General features: G+C 32.0%; 1 protein-coding gene across 3 annotated transcripts in view; it reads left to right on the top strand.

Moving 5' to 3' along the window:
• Window positions 1–1,113: 1,113 nt before the first annotated feature.
• Window positions 1,114–21,617, top strand: part of LOC126748971 (WASH complex subunit 4) — a 121,694-nt gene continuing 101,190 nt past the window's right edge. The window contains exons 1-3 of one of the 3 annotated variants that reach the window (XM_050458535.1): window positions 1,114–1,200; window positions 1,254–1,363; window positions 1,422–1,546. In XM_050458535.1, the coding sequence (XP_050314492.1) occupies window positions 1,157–1,200; window positions 1,254–1,363; window positions 1,422–1,546 (279 nt within the window). In that variant the 5' untranslated portion in view covers window positions 1,114–1,156. The remainder of the gene's footprint in view (window positions 1,201–1,253; window positions 1,364–1,421; window positions 1,547–21,617) is intronic. The other 2 variants (XM_050458533.1, XM_050458534.1) reach the window with 2 other exon arrangements.

Raw genomic sequence — 21,617 nt, 5'->3', positions numbered from 1 at the left:
GATAAGTGTTATCTGATCCGGTGAGAACCAAGGACTATGTGACTTTGTGAAGGTGACATTGATTGTGGGAAATTGGATATAACATACATTAATATTAAATAAATTAAAACTATTACTGACAAATATAATGCTTCTCAACTCTGAAAAATATCAAAAAAATGATATCAATATTTATTGTTTATTATTGTTTGTATAGCTTTCCTTTGACTTTGACATATCGAGTTTATTAGCGGTGTCGGGAGACCGCTAAAGCCGCGTATCCACCTGACAAACGGAACGTTTAGAAACATTTGCAATCGTTTACAAACACGATGTTTATCCGGTGGATACGTCGGTCACTCACATTTGCAAACGTTTGCAGGCGTTTGTCACTGTTCCGCGAAAAGTCGGTAACTTCAAAGGCTTTGACTTGTTTGTGGTTTTCTGCCTGATTTCAGTGGAGACGCGATATTATTCTACGTTTGTAGATAAATAGATATTTACATAGCTCGCTAATGCTTTCATGATGGCGGCACATACTTCAGGAATTATTCTAGAAATGAGCTGCTTCGAAACTCTGAAGAGGTACATAAGACTGGCATAGGAATATCCTATCGCTAGAAAGCGAAGTGTGATGGCCAGTCTAATTTCGGCAGAGACGCACTCTCGATAGTCAATTTTAGATATTTCTGGAGAAATTCTTGAGAGCAGAAAATCAAAATCTCTTGGCGAAACTCGAGTAAAATTTTTGAATAAGCTACTCCTGTCAGTTTTGATATCAGAAATCAGCTGCATAGAAATTCTAGTTTTTAAAAAATGAGACAGACGGCAAGTTTCTTTCTACTTAACGGGGCCATTTTTACAATTTTTCTATTCTCGGTTTTCCTCAAAATAAAAAAAGACCTGGATACGCGACAAACGCTCTCAAAACTGCTTTGTGAACAATTTCAAACAACATGTGCTGATCGGTGGGTACTTCGTTTTGCAAGCGTTTATCAATATTCGCAAACGTTTACAAATGTTAATGCCAGTGGATACGCGGCTTAACAAACGCTTAAAGCGCCTTGTACGGTGACCTCATGACTTGATCGCTCGAATCAGATGTCTTAATGACGCTTATAGCCGCTTACTCGCTAAAATATGGCTCAAGTCAGAAGAGACTGGTGACGCATGGCGTATGACACTTATGACAATAAATCATAAATGGCGAATAACTGAGACGTAAATATTTTTGTCATGTACTGAAGAATATTTACTATAATCATTGTTTTCAGTAGAACTTTACTGAGTACTAGAATAATTTTATTTCATGTACATCTAGTTATGTGGGAATCAACAATAAATACAAATATTTTAGAAAAACATTATAATGCAGAAACTTATAGTAAGTTATTATTTCAGGGCACCTTTCATAACACCTTTTTCTCTATTTACAATTTTAGGACTCATTGGTGAAGAAAAACTTCATGAGTATGGTGATTTTTTAGAAGAATATACACATTTGACTAATTTAAGTCAGTCTAAATTTTCCAGTTTATACACAAAGGAAAAAACAATTTTTGTTGATGTAAGTAAATCTAATAAATAGTTGAATATCAATGTATGTCAATATATAATAAAACATTTTTGTACAATATATTTTACCTTAAATTTAATGTTAGTATATAATGCTATTAAGGATTTTCTAAGTAAAAAAAGCCAGTTTCAATATGTTTAGAAAGTGGGTTGATCTATGTTCATGGGATTAATGATTGATCAAAAATCTAAAATGTAACTGTTATATTTATAAACTAGTAAAAATCAGCAATATGCACAAAATAGTAGCATATATATATCATGCAGCTTTTGAGGTTTACCTCAGATATGGGATTATTTACACATATAAAGTCCTAAGAAAACAGACATATAATTCCAAAAAAATTATTACATGCATGCACATGATAAAATGTAGTCAGGAGTGGACAAGCAAAATTCTTCAGGAAAAGATTACAAGACAAAAAAGGGTTAATAAGTCATAGATTTATGAAATAAGATATGTAAAATGACCTACAAACTTACAACTAACATTGAATTCAACAAAGATTTAATAACAACAGCTTTTTTACCTACCAATATGAGCAGGCCTCACTATGATTAAACTTATATTGATAACCATTGTATAAAATAGAATTCACTCACCAATATTTTGGAGTAATAATAGACAAATTCAAATAAAAAATGGTATTGGCTTTACAACAATAGCCTATACAAATTACATATGACACGGAATAACTAAGAAAATATACTAAAGATCATTCTCCAAATAAATAATAAATATACCCTATATAATAAATATATAATTAAAAAGATTATAAATATATATAATAAATAAATAAAAAGTCTACAATTTTTGAATAAGTATTCTTCTATCAATGGTCTCGAAAGCTGTATGGTCTCTCACTGTAAATATATGAAAACATTTCAGCACAATGTTTCCGTCATGAATACAAGAATGCCATTGAATTGCTGACTCGCATGAATGTTTTTCGCCACATTTTCCTGCTATCTCCTCTACAGTGGTCAATTGTTTTTTCATAAAAATTTTTCTTTTCTTTTCTTAGAACACAAACATAAACTTTTTTTTTTAATACAAATCCCAGTCTGGATTTGTGGCCTTTCCAACGGTACTAGTCTATCTACAGTTTCTATTAAGTTTGTTATTATATAGTTTTAAAAGTTATAAAAGATAAATATGTATACTGGATAGTATATAAAGTTTTCATTGTGATAAAGTAGGGATCCACCTACAGTCTTAAGTAAACTAAATTTATTTTAATATAAGAAGTATATGTAAAAATATTGACAATTTATTTACATTTTGACAAACAACTATGTCATTGATATAATTATACTGATTGAGGCTTTTTACATTGATTTTGTTAAAGGTATATATTTCTGATTATCAAATTTTTGATATTAAATCTAACCACAATAAAAATTTTTATATAATAATTTTTATACACAACAATATTGACATTAAGTTTTCCAGTGTAAAAATGACTGATTCTGGTGTTACAATCAATCAATCAATCATATGCTTTATTGTCAAAAAATTACAAAATTTTTAGACAAAACTAATAAAAAAAACATATAAAAACAAAACTAAACAAAACACACGAAATAAAAAAATAAAAATAAATATACAAACAAAATAAATACATGCAAAACTGTACAAAAACAATGTACCTGGTCAATATACATCATGATGTATAAAATGTCAATAAAAATAAACACAATAGTCAATAACAGTAAATTAATTAAATACAGAATGAAAGTGCAATTTATTCACTAAAAAAAAAAAAAAAAAACTAATATATTCTCTATTTTAAGATATAAAAAGAGCCAGTGTGTGTGTGTGATACCCAAAAAGTTATCCTAGAAAAAAATCCTCCACTGCGTACAAGGCTTTATCCAGAAAGTATGCCTTCAAAGCATTATGAAATCAAGGAAAAGTAAAGTGTAAAAAAGTAATTGATTTAATTTCCAAAGGCAAATGATTATACATCTTTTTGGCTCTGTATAGAATAGAGCTTTTTACTAACTCGGTCCAAGGGGTTTGCAGATAAAAATGATGCACTGCATTGCGAAGTGAATAATTGTGAGACAACCTACTTGGCATTTCTGACTTATATTTGCATACTAAGCAAATAGATTCAAATATGAATAGGGAAGAGTAATTATCCTATATTTTTTAAAGATTCTTGACAGTGAGCTCTGCTATTTAGTCCAAGCACATACCGAACTGCTCTCTTTTGGATTTTAAAGATGCACTCGAATTGAGTCACACCGCATGTGCCCCAGAATGGAAGGGCGTAACGTAGATGTGACTCAAAAAGGGCATAATAAACTGTTCTTGATGTTTGAAAACTTAATTCCCTGGAAACTGATCTTAAGGCAAAACATGCAGAACTTAATTTTTTATATGTATAAGGCATCAATATGCAAGTCCCATTTTAGGGAGTAGTCAACATTAAGTCCCAAGAACTTCACAGATTCAACGACGTCCGAACTGGTGTTGTTAAGTACAAAGGGTTGAATAGTAGTTTTATATGATAAGACTTGTATTTATATATAAGACTATGATAGTTTTTGAGACATTTAGGCACAGAAGATTAGAATTGCTGAGAGCTAGAACTGAGATATGATTTAAACCACTCAAGGGGCGTTCCTCTGAACCCATAGTGATTCAATTTGTTAATTAAGATGTTATGGTTTACACAATCAAAAGCCTTGGAGAAATCACAAAAATTGTTGCTGTTGAATGATTATTATTTATACTGGTGTAAACACTATTAAAGAGAAAAAACATAGCATCATTTGTGCACTTGTTACTCTAGAATCCAAATTGGTGAGGAGTAAGAATTTTATATTTAAACAGAAACGATAAGAGCCTTTTTTTAACCAATCGTTCAATGATCTTTGATAAAGTGGGAAGGAGTGCGATTGGGCGATAGTTTGAAGCTTGTTGTTTATCTCCTCCCCAGTGGCGGCTCGTGACATTTGACTATGGAGGGGCGCGCAAATCCAAATAAATATATACTTACTAATAAATAAAAAAATATAACTGGACGCTAAGTATATGTTATAATATCTGAGACATGACGGTTTGCTGTCATCATGGTACAATCACAAAAAGTTTGCACATAAATGTCTTAATTTGGCAATCAAAAATAAAGAACATTGTTACAAAACAATCGCATTTACACATCACGGAACCTCGCACGAAAATATTTTTGCCACCTCTCTGCGGTTTTAAAAACAATAACAAGTAACTTTAAAACGTGACGAAAAATTATACTTATTAATAAATGTTCAATAGGTACTTAAGCTACTTCTTAAAAGTAAAATCTGCTCGGGATTACTTTTTCATCAAAATTGTTTATTTCCATCACTAAATTTCTATTGATGGATATCATGGCTAAAGCATTAAGTCTTTCATTAAGCATAATACTTCGCAGGAAGGTTTTTATTCGCTTAAGGGTGGAAAAATTTGCGCTCGGCCTCTGCAGTTGTCATTGGGGTCGTGACAATGATATTTAATAATTTTATTGTTTCGGCAAATGTTTCGCCAAGATTATTTTCTAAAATAAATAAAAGCACGTTCATAGCTCCAATATTTTGTGAGAAATCTGGTCTTGAGTAAATGACTTCTAGTTCAGTTCAACTATATCACATACCTCTTTTGCAATAATACTTCTCAAGTTATCGTCAGTTCTTCTTCTTTTGACACTTTCAAAGTTTATTTAATTCTACATTAGCCTTAATATTATCGGTGTCGCTTCTTATTTTGGCAATGCTTGATTCAAATATCGACAGATCTTAGAGAGTAATATTTAAATCCGGCAAAGGTCTGCCTAAAGTCTTAATGTTTACTTTTTCTTCCAGTGAAAGATTTGAAAAATTACAGTTAATTAAAAAGCTTACACGATTCATTATTAAATTTCAATAATAATTATTGTATTGTTCACTTTCGAAATACTCTGACACACACAAACCACTGATCACGGAACCGATGAAAAACAAAATTTTGCCGAATAAACAACAAAAAACGTCTTCGCTATCGGTAACGAGCGTGATAAAAGCCGAGAAGATGGGTCGTCGAGAGTAGCTTTTCGGTCAAATTATGGACGCGGATGTGAGCGCGCCCCACGACAAATAGAGGAAGATAGATGAGCTGTACCTTGCGCGAGACAGAGAGCGGTATACGTAGGATTCCAGGAGCACTTTGGTTGTTGATTTGAATATCGCATTATCTCCTATAGTACGGGCGCTTGTGTTATACGTTTAGACCCAGCAAGCCGCCAATGCTCCTCCCTTATGCAAAGGAATAATTATTGCAGTCTTAAGGCCGATAGGAAAGACTCCATTTTGGAATGACTTGTTAATTAAGTTTGTTAGATGGATTAAGGTGCAATTTGGCAGATTGGTAAACATTTTGAGAGTGAGCCCATCTGTACCAGATGATGATTTGTTTTTTATTTCATTTATTGTAGTTTGAAGCTCTGTTGATACAATGGGGGTAAAAAAGAAGCTGTGTAAATTTTCATTTGGGAGATATGAACGAGGATCGTGAAAAGGTGTTATGGTAGCCATTAGATTTTTAGCTACATTAACAAAGTAGTGATTAAGATCCTCAGGTGAAGTAGGGATAGTGCTAGATGAAGAAGTCTTATTTCTTAATACATTTACAATAGCCCATATTTCTTTGGCAACATTACTTGATTCGATCATCCTTTTATTATAATAAATATCTTTTGCAGCTTTTATAGTCTTATGGTACATTTTTCTATAAAGCTTGACATAGTTATGAAAAAATACGCTGTCTGTAAATTTTTTTCAGCTGTGATAATGAGCGCATGTTTTTTGCAGAAACATGTAAGCCTTTAGTGGTCCATGGCTTATGATGTTTAATTTTGATAGGTCTAAGAGGAAACGACTTATCTGCAATACTTGATAAAGACTTTATAAAACTAGAAAATTCACTATCTATATCGTCAGAAAGAAAATCCCAATCAGCCGTTTGGCATAAGTTCTTGGATTCTAAGAAATTATTTTTGCCAAAAACACGGCCTAATTTACGTAACGTGTTTTTGCCTTTTGAATTTATGGAAAATTTAGTTATTGCAGCTTCAGGATCAGAAAATCCGGAATTAAAACCGTACAATCCATGAATTCAGGAGCAAAAGATGACACGACATAGTCGATGGTACTAGAACTATTTCTAGTTATTCTGGTAGGAAAGTTAATATGCATTACTATACCCATTGAGACGAAAATAGAGTGAAGAGATTCTTGAGCAGCACACACACTGGAAAAATCAATATTAAGGTCGCCACACAAAATTAATTTACATTTTAAGGGCAAGGATTCTAGTAAGCTTAGTAGTTTTTGAAGGAATGTCTGTAAGTCAGCGTCAGGGGTTTTATATACACAAATAATATAGAGGTCGTATGTATTATGGTAGACTATGAAAAATTCCAATACTTTTTCTGATAAAAAGTTATCAAACTTAGTTACTGGTGAAAAATCGTTGTTTATAGACATAATCATAGTGCCCCCATGACATAAATTAGTTCTATTAAATCTTGCTATTGTAGTGTAATTTTGAACAAAAACAGGTTCATCAATGTTTAGCCAGTGTTCAGTTATAGCAACTATTTCTGGAAAATTTAGCTCTTCTAATAAAAGAAATAATTCATTAGTTTTGTGTCTTAAGGACTGAATGTTAAGAAGAAATACGCTAAGCTTGCTATCATCCCATTTATTAGAGGGTGCTTGATCCTCTAGTCGCGTCACGTTATTAAAAAATTTTTGTTCCTAGATGAGGAACCACTGGAATATGAAATAATTAGATTGAGTTTCTCGTTTTTTTTGAAGTCTTAAATTTTTTTCTGAAGAAAAGAAGGATCCAAAAGCGGAGAGGTCTTCTTCCACTTCAACCAACTTTATATTAAAAATGTACTTACATTCTCAATTTGTAGTAACCTTTTTAAAAATTTTATTAGTCATAATGTTAATACTAGAGCAAATACACATCAACATCTAATAATATCCATCCCCCATTTTAGTGTAACTCGAAAAATGTCTAACATATGTATATAGCTCCCAAATTATTAAATATGTTGCCAGAACAATTTAAAAACAAAAAATATTTTACTGTAAAGATAAAATTGTACTCATGGATTAAAGATAACATAAATTCCATCAAGTGTGCTATTAACTTTCCTTAAATTATAACTAATTAGTATTTAGTCAATTTAATATTTCTGAATTTGATAATATTATTTAAGCAGGTATATGTTACTATTATTAGTATTAGGTTGAAGTTAATTATGAACTAATTATTGATGGGCTAAATGTGCATATACATAGACACATTATGTCCATTGTATGCATATTATAAGCATACCACATCTCATAAAAATTGTAAATTAATATGTAATTGATTGATTAAATGAAAAAAAATGGTTTGTTATACACAAATTAACTTTAAATGTCCAAATAGAGAAAGTCCAAAAAAGGTTTCTGCGCTATCTTTATGTTTTAAATAATAACTCTTACCCATACAAAGTGTCTTATAAATGTATACTGGATAGTTTTTCATTTAAAACTCTTTTAGATAGAAGAAAGATGCAAGATAGAAGAAACAAGTTGTGATATTTTTATACAACATATTAAATAACTTTAACTATAAAGACTGTAACTTGGTCTAAGTTTAATCCAAATATCAGCTTATCTCCATTCAACTGAATGATGACTGTCATAAATGAAGTTTTTACTCAATCAAGACAGACATTTTGAGTACTTCTTTAAAAGATTTGAAAGCTTTACTGTGATTTTCCATTTAACTATTATATTTGAGTTGCGAATACTATACCAAGTTAAAACCCCTTTTATTATTCTTGTTTTTTTTTATCTCTGTTTATTATTTTAAAGTTTTATATTCTATTCTTATTATAATTTTATTTTTAAAGTTATATTATTTTCTGTTTTAAATTTAAGGCTTAATAATTAATGTAACTTAGGACTTTACATGTAATTACCAATTTTGTGGTGTTTGTGGAGTATTGCAAGTATGTTTATAACCATATACCAAAGTTTAGTGGAATCAATACTAAACACATGGAATATTATTCTGGGGTCCTCTTTTACCCTACTTAAGAAATCTATAATAAAACCTATATAAATATAAGAACTTTAATCTCTATAACAGTTTGATGGTTCATGCACAATAATCAAAAAATTATCCAATAAATCCAATAAATCACAGCCAAAGCACTAGATGTAATGAAGACAAACAACTGATTTTCCTATATGCTATAGTGGGTTCGGAAAGAAATCCATTAAATTTTTAGTGCCAAAGCTGTACAATTTATTACCTAGGCACATCAGAAACATCAAAAAGTAAAAAATTACTAGAATGGCGACGCACTATCCTCCTTAGACCCGAGAGTCTATTACATGAAATATACAAAAACACATTGCATTACCCTTGTAGGTAGGATGTTAATAAAATAATTATCAATTTTTCTTGTTTTACTTTTTTATATTTTTGGAAACAAAAATACCTATCATACATTTGGGGTTATATCAATACAAGTAAAAGTCGAACTTATTAATTTTTGTCGAATTAATTGAGGTACTTCATAACTTTTTACCTCATAATATTAGTTATGAAATAACTAAAAATAATTTCTGTCAATGCTAGAACACAGAAAAATATTGCAGGAGGTGCATTTTGCAAATGTTAATTTTTCACAGCCAAGTTTTCGACATTTAGATCGTGATTTTTGCTGGTGCTTCATGAAAGTAAGTAAATGCTTATTTCCTTTTTTTCTGTCTCTCTTGTCTGGTACGGGCTCAACTTTTCTTTGCTTGCGAGGAGTTGGTAGTTCATCTTCTTCTTCCTCAATATTATTTTCTTAATTTTTGCTTTAATTAGCAGAATGAATTAACGATTTACCTAGCGAGAGTTTGAAATCAAGATAATCCATAATATCCTTCTTTGCACGATTTAAAGACAGCATGGTCTCGGTATTCTAACCAGCTAGCAGCAATTGAAAAATCAAAAAAAATGATAAATGGTTCGAATCGTCCATTTGTCTGTTCGAGCACGCATAGGATACTTTCCAATACCACCCCTCTCATTTTTAAATTGTATTCATATACTATTGCAAGCTGATTTATTGCTATGTATTTATTTTCGGTTTTGGACCAACAGAAACATGTTCCTAGTGGTTTAACGCCAGTAGATGATAAAGCAAAGTGTACAGTTTTCAAATCAACCCACCTTACTAAATTGACGTTGAAATCCTGTCTTACCTTCCGTCTGTTGCGTTTTTTGGAAACCTATTTAGAATCATGGTTCCTGTGGGTTAGTTCTCTGGACAATAATGCATTATTCTATAAGTGTAGCTAACCTGTGGGGGTTTATACAATGTTCCTAACAGAAGAAATTTATTCTTATATTTTATAAATACCCATAGTTGTTCAACCATATTTTCGCTATTCTTGCAATAAGAGACACTTTCATTCAGAACTGTTCTTTTCAAACAATGAGCTACATTCAAGCACACATCCCCACCTCTTGATTCTCTATCAGCCCTGTACAATATGTAATTGGGCACATTTACTAGATTACCAGGTAGTGCTGGTGTTAGCCATGTTTCACTTACCCCAAATAAGTGAAACTGTTCATGCTGCAGCAATGCAGATACCTCGGAGAAAGAAGGGGTAAGAGATCTAATGTTTACATGACCCATATGTACAAATTATCATTACTATCTAATGTACTCCTCTTTGACGAATTAAAATTTTTATTGGAATTATTTATAAAAACTTATCTCCTCTTTCTAATACATTACCTAAATTATTTAAAAAATCCTTATCTTTTTTAAAATCAAATCTGTTAACCCCTACATACTTAGGGCAAAAAGAATGTTCATACATACATTCCTTTTTGTCCATTGGAGTTTCGACTAGAAAATTTTTAAGCCTATGCTCATCAGTGGGTATCTCTTTCACCAACTAGTTAACATTTTCAAAACCATCCTTTTTTCGAATATAATTTAGAATCACATCCTCAGTTGCCGCCCGCTTTACCCTATTCACGTAGAGCCAAATCCTCCTGCCTCCACCTTTAAAGTTAGGATCCTTTTCATCTGTGCCTAGATTTTTCTTTTTTGTACTCTTTTTTGGAACTGGAGTGAAGTCAGTTACAGAACCATTCTGATTTGCAATTTTTAGTACCTCCACGGTTCCATTTAAATCATTATTTCTATCCTTCGTAAAATGTTCATGGTATCGCTTTGTCGATATCGATCCTGAAGCTACGTCTTTATACAACACTTTAGGCGCCTGTTCAAAAGCGATAGTCGTAGTAGCACTAGCGCCGGTAGTTGCCAATGTCGAACTAGCAGTGTTTTTGTTTATTTTTGTAGCGCTTTCCAAATAAGTGACTTTTTCACATAATAATTAGTTATTTTGTTTTAAAATGTTATTTTTGTCTGCCAACTCGTCCAACATTTTCTCAAGGTACACTATTTCTAGTGTATTTTTTTCCATTTCCATTTTTTTAACGGCATTTTCATCGGAATTTGCCGTCTCCAAGCAGCATACAATTTTTGTTTTATCAATTACTTTTAGAATATTTCCCATACGTTTTATGCAGCTTTTGTGGTAGATTGCATAACATTAATTAAAAATTATTTAGAAGAAGCTCCCATTAAATTTAACGAGATTGTACTCTTTTACTTTTTTATTCCCACACAGATGCTTGCATTTAGGGCAATAGAACGACATATTTCGAATTCTACTATTATAATAACTTGTATTATAACCACAGAATTCGAAATTATTATTAATATTAAAAAAAATCCTAGTATTTAGAAATAAGTGTGAAAATAATGTGCAGACTGCAACCACTTTATTTTTGAAACCTATATTTAAATATAGGTTTCAAGAAATACTTTATACTTTATTTTGAAATTGAATTGAGTCCGCATCACGCTTTCACGAAATTGAAATAAATGAAAAAGATATCGAAAAAACAGGTATGAATTTTCGTTTGAAAAATTCGCGAGCAACTTTTCAAAGAATAATGGATTCAACTTTACGAGGAATCCAAAACGAAAAGTGTTTAGTTTATATCGATAATAAAATTGTATTCGTATTGTAGTCGATCTTTCCTATAGTGATATAGATTTATAATAAAATATAACAAATGTACTTCAAATGTAAATCAAAATGTCTATATAAGATCTCTAAGAACCACAGATAAAATGAAAAAACAGTTATAGGAAAAATATATACCACAACTAAATCAATGAGATCCAGAAATCTGAGCAACAAGACATACAAAATATTTGGAAATTGTGATCAACCAATATCTTAAATAGAAACCACACATTGACCATGTGTCTAATAAAATAATAATAAGATTGATATTTTGGGGAAGACTTAAATGGGTTACAATTAAATACAATTAATACCATACAGGGATGCAAATTAAATACCATTCGAAAATACATACTCGAAATCATATTTCAAAGAGAATTATAAGATTGGTTGACTTACCTGTAAGGAAGATCAATCTTAATTATTCGAGCATCGGAGTCCTTCTATGAAGCTATTGGTAGGTCTCATTTTATGGCCTATCGACGCACAGATGTTTCGAAGAATTCGTAAAACAAACAAATCCAAAAAATCTCTCTTTACCTGCTAACCCTAACTCTGTTCATTATGTGACGCGGAAAAGCGCATCAGCACCTTAGGGAAAATGCCAAAAATAATAATTGGGTGGGTGGGCCATATCATAGAAGGACTCCGATGCTCGAATAATTAAGATTGATCTTCCTTACAGGTAAGTCAACCAATCTTATAATTATTCATCGTATCTCTTCCTTCTATAAGGCTATTGGTAGATGTTTGTAGGTAAGAAAATGAATGCGATTTTTGTGCAGAAAAATATATTACTCCTAAACCCAAGTGTTACCAAACCTCCCATAACAAAAAATTAAATGCCCGTATTAATTGAACAAACAAAAAATTTAGTCTATGATAGCTAGGTAAGTAAGACTAAATGATAAGATAAGTAAGGCTAATTATGCTTATATAATAAACAACATTAAATTAATAATTTGTGTAATATCCTAAGTTGTTGATAATACAGAATTTGTAAAACTCTCAGGATTTTGTGCTAAGGGAAGATTATAAAACATATTGAACACCATCGACTTCTTAGTCCAACCTGCCGTGTTACGGATCAGGTCAATATCTAAGCCTGCTCTGGTAGCTGCAGAAGTCGAAGCATGTCTTATGCTATAACCTTTAAATATTGTCGTATCAATATTGCTTTTGTTAAGAACATCCTTTACCCATCTACTTATTGTCTGTGTAGAGGCAGGATGAAAGGGCTTTTTAAAAAGTTAAAATAAGTGACTCCTCTTGTAAGCGGTATTGAGACGTAATTTTTAAGTAATGTTGTAACGTAGAAGCTACACAAAGTTCCGGTTTATTTTAAAAAAATGAATAAACTATGGTTGTTTCCTGCCTCTACCTGACGTCTTTAATCTAGCAGGAATTCGAATTTCTATCTTGTCAGGACTATTTTCGATATTACCTACTTCAATCTTCGATATTGTTTGTACCCTCTGACCCGATGTCAATAACAATAATATGACTAGTTTTAAGGTAAGGTCTTTTAATGATAATTGAGACAAAGGAAAAAGAGATGTCAAATATTCTAAAACAGGGCTAGGGTCCCATGTTGCTGAATATCGGGGAGCACTAGGTTTTCTATTAAAAATACCCTTAAAAAAATCGTTTTAGTATTCTTTCATCTTCACCTCCAAAAGTAAAGATTAATGCAAAAGCTGCTCTATATCCATTTAAAGATGAGTAAGAAAGACCCCTGGTAAAATTGTCAAGAAAAAATTCCAAAATGATATTAATATCACCATTATATGGATCTAATTGCATTTCCAAACAGTAATCCCACCATTTTCTAAAACAGATATTGTATTGTTTTAAGGTGTTTTCTGTTATCGAATCTAACATAACCGGAAAAGCAGAATCCGTAATTCCCTTTCTTTTTAATGATTCCCGCACAATCTCCCTGCCACCAGGGAAAGGGTCTTGTACGGGGGTGTTTCTCTCTGAAAGGAGAAAAAATTGAGTTTTTATCTGGACCAAAAATTAAAGGTTCTTCTATTAAAAGTTCCAAAAACAAAGGGTACCAAGACTGAGTCGGCCAATTAGGAACCACTAAAATACCTGTAGCTTGATCCTGAATAACTCTATCAATTAATAAAAAGGGGAGGGAAGGCATAAAAATAATACGAACTCCAAACAATAGTGAACGCATCTACACAAACACAGTCTGGGTCAGGACCCCAAGAAACATAATCGATACATTTTTTATTACTTTTAGAGGCAAATAAGTCTATATCAGGTCTACCAAAAAGTTGTATGATTTTAGAAAAAACAAAATTATTATAACTCAAATTCTGTATTGCAAGATCTATTTCGAGACAATAAATCTGCTTTTGTATTTTCAGTAGTATTAATATAAGAAGCCGATATTATAATATTTCTTGACTCGCACCAGTCCCATATGAGACGTGTTATATTATTTAAACGTGTATATCGAATACTACCCATCCGGTTTATACAGGCAATTGCTGTGATGTTATCTATATGAAGTAAAATTTTACAATTTTTATAAGTTCTTGCTAAAGATTTAAGACCATAATATGCAGCACATAACTCAAGCCAATTTATATGTTTTCCTACTTCATCTCTATTCCAAAAACCTTTTGCTTCTATTTTCTCAGAGAATGCACCCCAGCCGGTCTCAGATGCATCCGAATAAATCTCGAAAAGAAAAGGCTGTGGTTTTATTAACTTTGAAGCTTTTGGAATTTTACCTAGCCACCAATCAATTTCTGGGATTATGTTTCTGGGGATAATCATAACTTTATTGAAATTGTGAAAATTCTTCTTAAGGGCTTTTTGTTTAGCAATTTCAAAAGGTTTTAAATGTAACCAACTGTAATCTAACGTAGGGGAAACCGCAACTAACTTTCCTATTAATGATGCATATATCTTACATTTTTCTTCTTTTTTAACTTTTTGTAGTAATTTTAAAAGAGCAACTACCTTTTCCTGGGGTAATGTAAAAACCATTTCATCTGAATTAAAAATAAAACCTAAACCACACCTGAAACTACAACCTACAACCACTGAAAATTAATCCTAGAGCGTTACGGTAATCCTCCATTTTAAAATGACGATTAAAAATAAAAGAATTTAATTTCTTTAAATTCAGAATAAATCTATAAGATCCATCTGGTTTTTTAATCAAAAAATATGATGAAAGAAATTGACCCCTACTAGCATGACATCTAGATATAACTTCTTTATTTAATAGTTGATGAATAACTTCTTTAAATTTTTTTAAATTTTTATTTGAAATAAACGGATCTGGTATTCTTTGTTGGTGGGGTTTCAAATTAAAAGGTATTCTAATTATCTTAACCCACTGTAAAAATTGACTATTTTGAGATATCTTTTACCATTGTTCTAAGGCATACTTAATTCCTCTTATAGATTTTGGAGTTCTAGTTACCTCTAACGTTCCTGATAAGGTTTCCTGCTGTGTGGCCGATTGTACCTCTCTCCTTTCTTGAACTCTTTCCTCTGGCCCTTCCATTGATAGTCGACTCTGCTGGACGATGGTCTTCTCCCCCTCCTCTCTTCTTTCATCCTGGTCTTGGGACATGAGCGCTGGTAGTTTAAATAACTTGTCGAAGTTAATAGTTTAAATTACTTTTTTTGAAGGACCAGGCCTTGAAAAGTCAACTTTCTTGGAAACTGTCAAGTCTTTTGCAGCTTTTTTCATCTCCTGGCAAGAGTTGACCTTGGAAATAAATTCCTTCGCAAAAAGAAACTCGTCAATAGCAATTTTATTAGCTGCCATTCGGCCCTCTTCATTGATAAAAGGACTTATTTAAAATTTTCTTTTTAAAGATATAGCATGATGAACATTGGACATTAATTGACCCGCTTTTATCAACTGCTGCATTATATCTTTCGAAAAATCCTGCTCCGGGTTCTCAATTTTCTTCGATATAATCGTTCCTAGGGCTGATAGACTAGCTCCTACTTGAGTCTGTATTCCTGATAGAAAATGGTCATTTTTTAACGTCTGAGATGACAGAATCGGTTTTAGTTCTTCATTTAAAAGAGGAGCATTAATTGTTTTGCAGTTCTCTGGAGTAAGGTATTTTTAAAGTAAATCCTTCCTTACTTCAGCCGGTAAACCCTCCCGCACATAACAGGTCCACCTAACAGCTAACTCCTCATGGATCTTAGGACCAACACTTTTTTTGCTCTAAAGGATTGTCCGTAAAATACTGTTCGGCATTGTTAATCGCCACCGGTTCTATAATTTCACTAGAAGTGTTGTTTTCCGGTATATTACTGAGGTTACCAGCTATTGGAGGGTTATTAGAGCCTCTATCACTGTTACTCTCGTCCGTGTCAGAACTGCTCTGAGAATCTGGCAAGTAAAGAAAAGTCTATATAATTATAAGAACTTAAAACATTGAACATAAATAAAAGTGTGTTATCAATACTGTTAATAGTCAAGACAACTAATACAGTATTTCTAAGACAAACAAGAGTCAAAACAACTCTTTTTGTCTAAACTCTCTAAATATTCCTAGTCAAACCAACTAAGGATAACGGATAGTATTGTGAACAAAAACATACGCAAAAAATCAGCAGAATAAGGTCAAACCAACCTTAATTATCTTGTTAATCAAAACAATTAACAAGAAATTAATATCTAAAAAAGGTATAAGATCAAAACAATCTGTAACCTCATTACTATTGTCCAAAGCATCCAAAAACTTTTTAGACCTCCAAAACCTATACTTAATTAAAATAAAAATATTATTAGCCTACCAGAATAAGATGATGAAGATGGACTACTCGGAGGCAAAAGCCTCTTTTCTAGACGAGCCAAAGTCGCCTTAATATCATCCACATCCCTGGTTAATTCAGATAATTTTCTTTTCTTTCCTTGAACCTTCGGCATTGCACTCGCACTATTATTTTTATCACCGAAAAAATTACTCACAAACCGGAATATCTGCACGCGACGGCACAGTAAAATGAACTGAGTTAGGGTTAGCAAGTAAAGAGAGATTTTTTGGGTTTGTTTGTTTTACGAATTTTTCGAAACATCTGTGCGTCGATAGGCCATAAAATGAGATCTACCAATAGCTTCATAGAAGGACGGAAATGCGATGAATAATAGTCTATTTCACCAGCACACTTACTTTTCAACAAAGTTATCAGGAATATAAGATCTATCTATGTAGTTACTATTTTTAATTTTGTAGCGAAATACAAAATTTCAAAATTCCAATCGGAATTACCACAATGGTTGCACAACGGTAGCAAAACGATTGGAATCAAGCATTATATTAGCATATGCAATTAGCGTTAATTGAATCTAAAATATAACTATATGTATCTCAAAGTATATAATATATTAGAAGAGCGAGTTACCAACTTTAATAATAATAAAAAAAATGTTCCACAACACAATGCAAAGAGATGATCTTAGAAAAGTGTTTAAAAGGTTATTAAGTATTGTCAAGTAGATGCTTCGCGTTCGCGGGGACCACTGAAAATTTTCTTAGGTTTGGAAATATTTAAAACCGTTTGTTCTTTCTCTGAAAATGACCTGGTTGGAATTTGCAACTTACCCCGGTTAACTATGTTAACGGTGCGACATTTATCTAATGCTAATGCAAAGATTCCATATTATGCTAAATGACACAGCACTCTAATATTTATTTACAGTCAAGGCTTTCTAACAGACAGGCACAGCTGTCCAATAATAAGAAAGCACGTTATATCACAAATACAAATTAGTAAACAAGTTCTATATAATAATAATTACAACTACAGAGAATTAATTCTTAAAATGACATCACAATCTAGAAAGAATTACTTATGTAGTTTAATCAGGAAGCCGTCTTAGGTGTCGTTTAAAGGCATCAAAGCTCAAAAAAAATAAGTCAATATTAGGATGGTTTAACTCCAAACTGTTATACATACGGGTACATCTAATAAATGGAGAATCCGATAAGTAATTGGAAAAATACCTGGACACTACAAAAGTTTGTCTATTACGAAGGATGTACAAGATGAACAAGATGAAGAATTGATGTTAAAATTGAGTTTTTCTAAAACAGATGAAGAATCAATAAAGTTGTTTACGGCCTTGTATATAAATATTAAATCAAAATTTCTTCTTCGGACCTCCAACGATTGCATATTATAAAATTTTAAATTATTATCATAACTAAAGAAATGCCGTCGTCTGTTAAACCTATAATTTAAAGTGTTTTAATTTGTGTAAACAAATTTGCGCTGCACACTCTCTAGTCGGCCAATATAATTGGCGTACATTGGATTCCAAACTGTTGTTGCGTATTCCAGTACAGGTCTTACTATACTATTGAATAAAATTGTTAAGAAATTTATGTTGCTAAATCCTTTTGTTGCTCGAAAAACAATTCCAAGATTTTTAAGAGCCTTTTGTACAATATTTTCAAGATACTTTTCAAACAAAAGCCTAGGATCCAATGTCACCCCAAGATCCTTAATATAATGCAAATATTTAAGCTTAACATTATTTAGGTAAAGATCACATTTAACTTGCAGAGGAACAGGCCTTTTAGAGAACAAAATACAATTACATTTATCCAAATTGACAAAAAGTCTATTCAAAGTACAGTAATTCATAAAATTAGATAAATCGTACTGTAAAGTAAAGTAATCAGCAGCCGAATTAATAGTTTTTGAGATTTTAAGATCATCTGCATATAAAGCATAGCTACTATGTGAAAAACATTGCTCTATATCATATAGGAAAATGATAAACAGCAGAGGACCCAAGTGTGACCCCTGAGGCACACCTGAAGTCACAGCTGTACTCTTCGATTTTTGGCCATTTACAACAACATACTGAGATCTTTCACTTAAGTAACTTTTAAAAATTTCAAACAAAGCCCCATGTACCCCGAAATTCTCAAGCTTTATTAAAAGAGTTGGGTGGTGGACCTTATCGAAAGCTTTAGAGAAATCGGTGTACACTGTACAAGTCTCAGAACCTCGCTCCATATTCTCAGATATGAGTTGAACGTAAGGCACAAGGTTAGTCAGTGCCGATCTTTTTTTAAAAAAGCCGTGTTGGTTTAAGTCAATCGATCCCCTAACAATAAAAAATAATTGATCCAAAATAAGAGACTCAAACAGTTTCCCAAAATGGCTCAAGAGAGAAATCGGTCTATAGTTATTGATAGCGCTTTTATCTCCTGATTTAAAAATAGGCACAATTTGGGCCACTTTCCAAAGCTTAGGGTATTTACCAGTTGAAATACATTGATTATACAATAAATATAGAGGCTCACAAAGATTAGGACATGATTTCAGAAATATTGAGGGAAATCCGTCTGGCCCAGGACCCTTTTTGGGATTCATAGAGCATAATGCTTCTCTAATATCGTCTTCTCGAACATGATCAACAGTAAAACATTCTTTTGATTGGACAACATCAATTAATGATGGAGTATTAGATGGTTCAAAAACACTGCTAAAAAACTTTGAGAAAAGTTCACAAATGTCAGAGTTATTCGTAGCATATTGATCATTAAAGGTCATTTTTAACGGCAAATTTGTTGTATTCCTTTTATTATTAATAAACGACCAAAAGTACTTTGTGTCATGCTTAATATTTTCCTCTGTTTTAGTAATGTAAACTTTATAGTCTTTACTAATATTTAGTTTTACAGTTTTACGTAAATTTGAGAAAATATCGTAGTCAGACTGTAGCTTGTATTTTTTCCAGTCTCTGTGCACCTGCACTTTATTCTTTATTAAATTAATAGTGTGCTTAGAAAACCATAAAGGATATTGGCGCTTTTTAATTTTTATTTTTGATATTTCAGAATTCACAATATTACTCAGTTCTGCGTAAAAACATTCGATGTTGTTATCTACATCACGAGATAAAAATAAATCCTTCCACTGAAGAGAACGAATTTTCTCATTAATAACTGCATAATTTGCCCTAATGAAATTTACCTTTTGATAAGAATTACACACGACTTTTTTTTCATAATTTAACTTAATATTTACCTCCAACGACATATGATGACTGTCCTCAGGCACTACTGGGTAATTACATTTAAGTACCTCGGTTATTAAAGAATTAGTACCTACAACTAAATCTAAAATTGTATTCGTTGAATTCAAAATATAATTAAATTGTTTTAAACCATTAAGGAAGTAAAAATCAGTAAAGCATTTGCTACATGGGTCAGTGGCGTTATCAGAATTTAGTTTGTTATTACGCGACCAGGATAAATTAGGCAAGTTAAAATCACCTAGCAATAAAACTTTCCCATTAATTTTGTTACTTAGTACAGACTCTACTTTTGACATGAAATGTTTATAGTTATTCGAAGATGCGTGAGGGGGGACATAGACAGTACAAATTAACAATTTATTACCTCCATTTAAGACGACACTGACCCATATATCTTCAATTATATTATTGGTGTTACATAATCTTGGTATGAGTTCGGCACAATGAATATCGCGCACAGCTAGCATTACTCCGCCACCATCACTTTTTCCACTCACTAGAGCACTACGGTCCAATCTAAAAACATTGTAGCCAGGAGGAAATAACTCCGAGCTCAGCACATCAGGCTTCAGCCAGGATTCAGTTATTGATACACAGTCAAATTTATTTATTTATTTATTTATTTATTCATAATACGGGAAAACCCCATTAACTGTAAATTTTACAAAGCAATAATATTTACATAAACAACTTTCATAATCTAAACCTACTTAAAAAATTAATACTAAAGTAAAAAACACCTATACTACATATACTAGAAACAACCTTAATAATTTATATGCAAGAATGTAAATACAAAACTTTATGCACAATTATGAAGTAAGTGACCTCTTTAGATGCATTAAGGAACTTATGTTAAACACATCAATATTCGAATTGTTTAACAAATTCATATACCTATCCATAGGATTGTTAATTCCATAGGATGTTCTGTGGATTGGAATGTTAAAGGTTACATTATGGCGCAACCCGTGATGAGGAACATTAAATCGTATGCGACCCAACAGATCAGGGCAATCAATAAGCCTATTAACGATCTTATATATAAAACTAGCACCAGAAATATTACGGCGTTGCGACAGTGTCGGAATAGATAATTGACTTTCAATATAAGAATAGTCATGGTTCTCAATGACAGTTAAAGTTCTATGAGCACAATATCTCAGGAATTTATGTTGAACTCTTTCTAAAGCATCGATATGAATCTGGTGGTATGGAGACCAAACTACAGAGCAGTACTCCAATATAGTTCTTACTAGGGAGCAATAAACCCTTCTTGTTGAAGAGACTGAGAAATATGAACAGTTTCTCATAACAAACCCTAGCAATTTTGATGCTTTTATAGAAATTGAATTAATATGATCAATAAATGTGAGTTTCTCATCAAAAATAACTCCTAAATCCCTAATAGATGCAACATAATTCAGTGGCTCATTATTAATGAAGTAGTTGGATTGAAACCGGTTGATCCTGCGAGTGAAACTAATAACACAACATTTCCTAGCATTTAAATGAAGATTGTTTTGTTCACACCAATTATTTAGGCGATCCATATCTGCTTGTAGTAAATCTTGATCCACAATACTACCAACCACCCTCCAAAATTTTAAGTCGTCTGCAAACATCAAACACTGACTATACAGGAAACAGTTAACTATATCATTAATAAATAAATTAAATAATAAGGGTGATGTATGCCCTCCCTGAGGGAGACCTGATGTTACGCTGATAGGATCAGAAAAATGTCCACCTACCCTGACCCTTTGAATACGGCCAGTTAAAGAATTCTTAATCCAACTCACAAAATCAACATGAAACCCTACGGAGATCAGTTTTGACAGAAGAATTTGATGATCAATACGATCAAACGCCT

The sequence above is a fragment of the Anthonomus grandis genome, chromosome 22 (genome assembly GCF_022605725.1).
Source record: "Anthonomus grandis grandis chromosome 22, icAntGran1.3, whole genome shotgun sequence".
NCBI lineage: Eukaryota > Metazoa > Arthropoda > Insecta > Coleoptera > Curculionidae > Anthonomus > Anthonomus grandis.
Note: the sequence above shows the minus strand (reverse complement) of the source record. Positions and strands in the feature narration are given on the sequence as shown.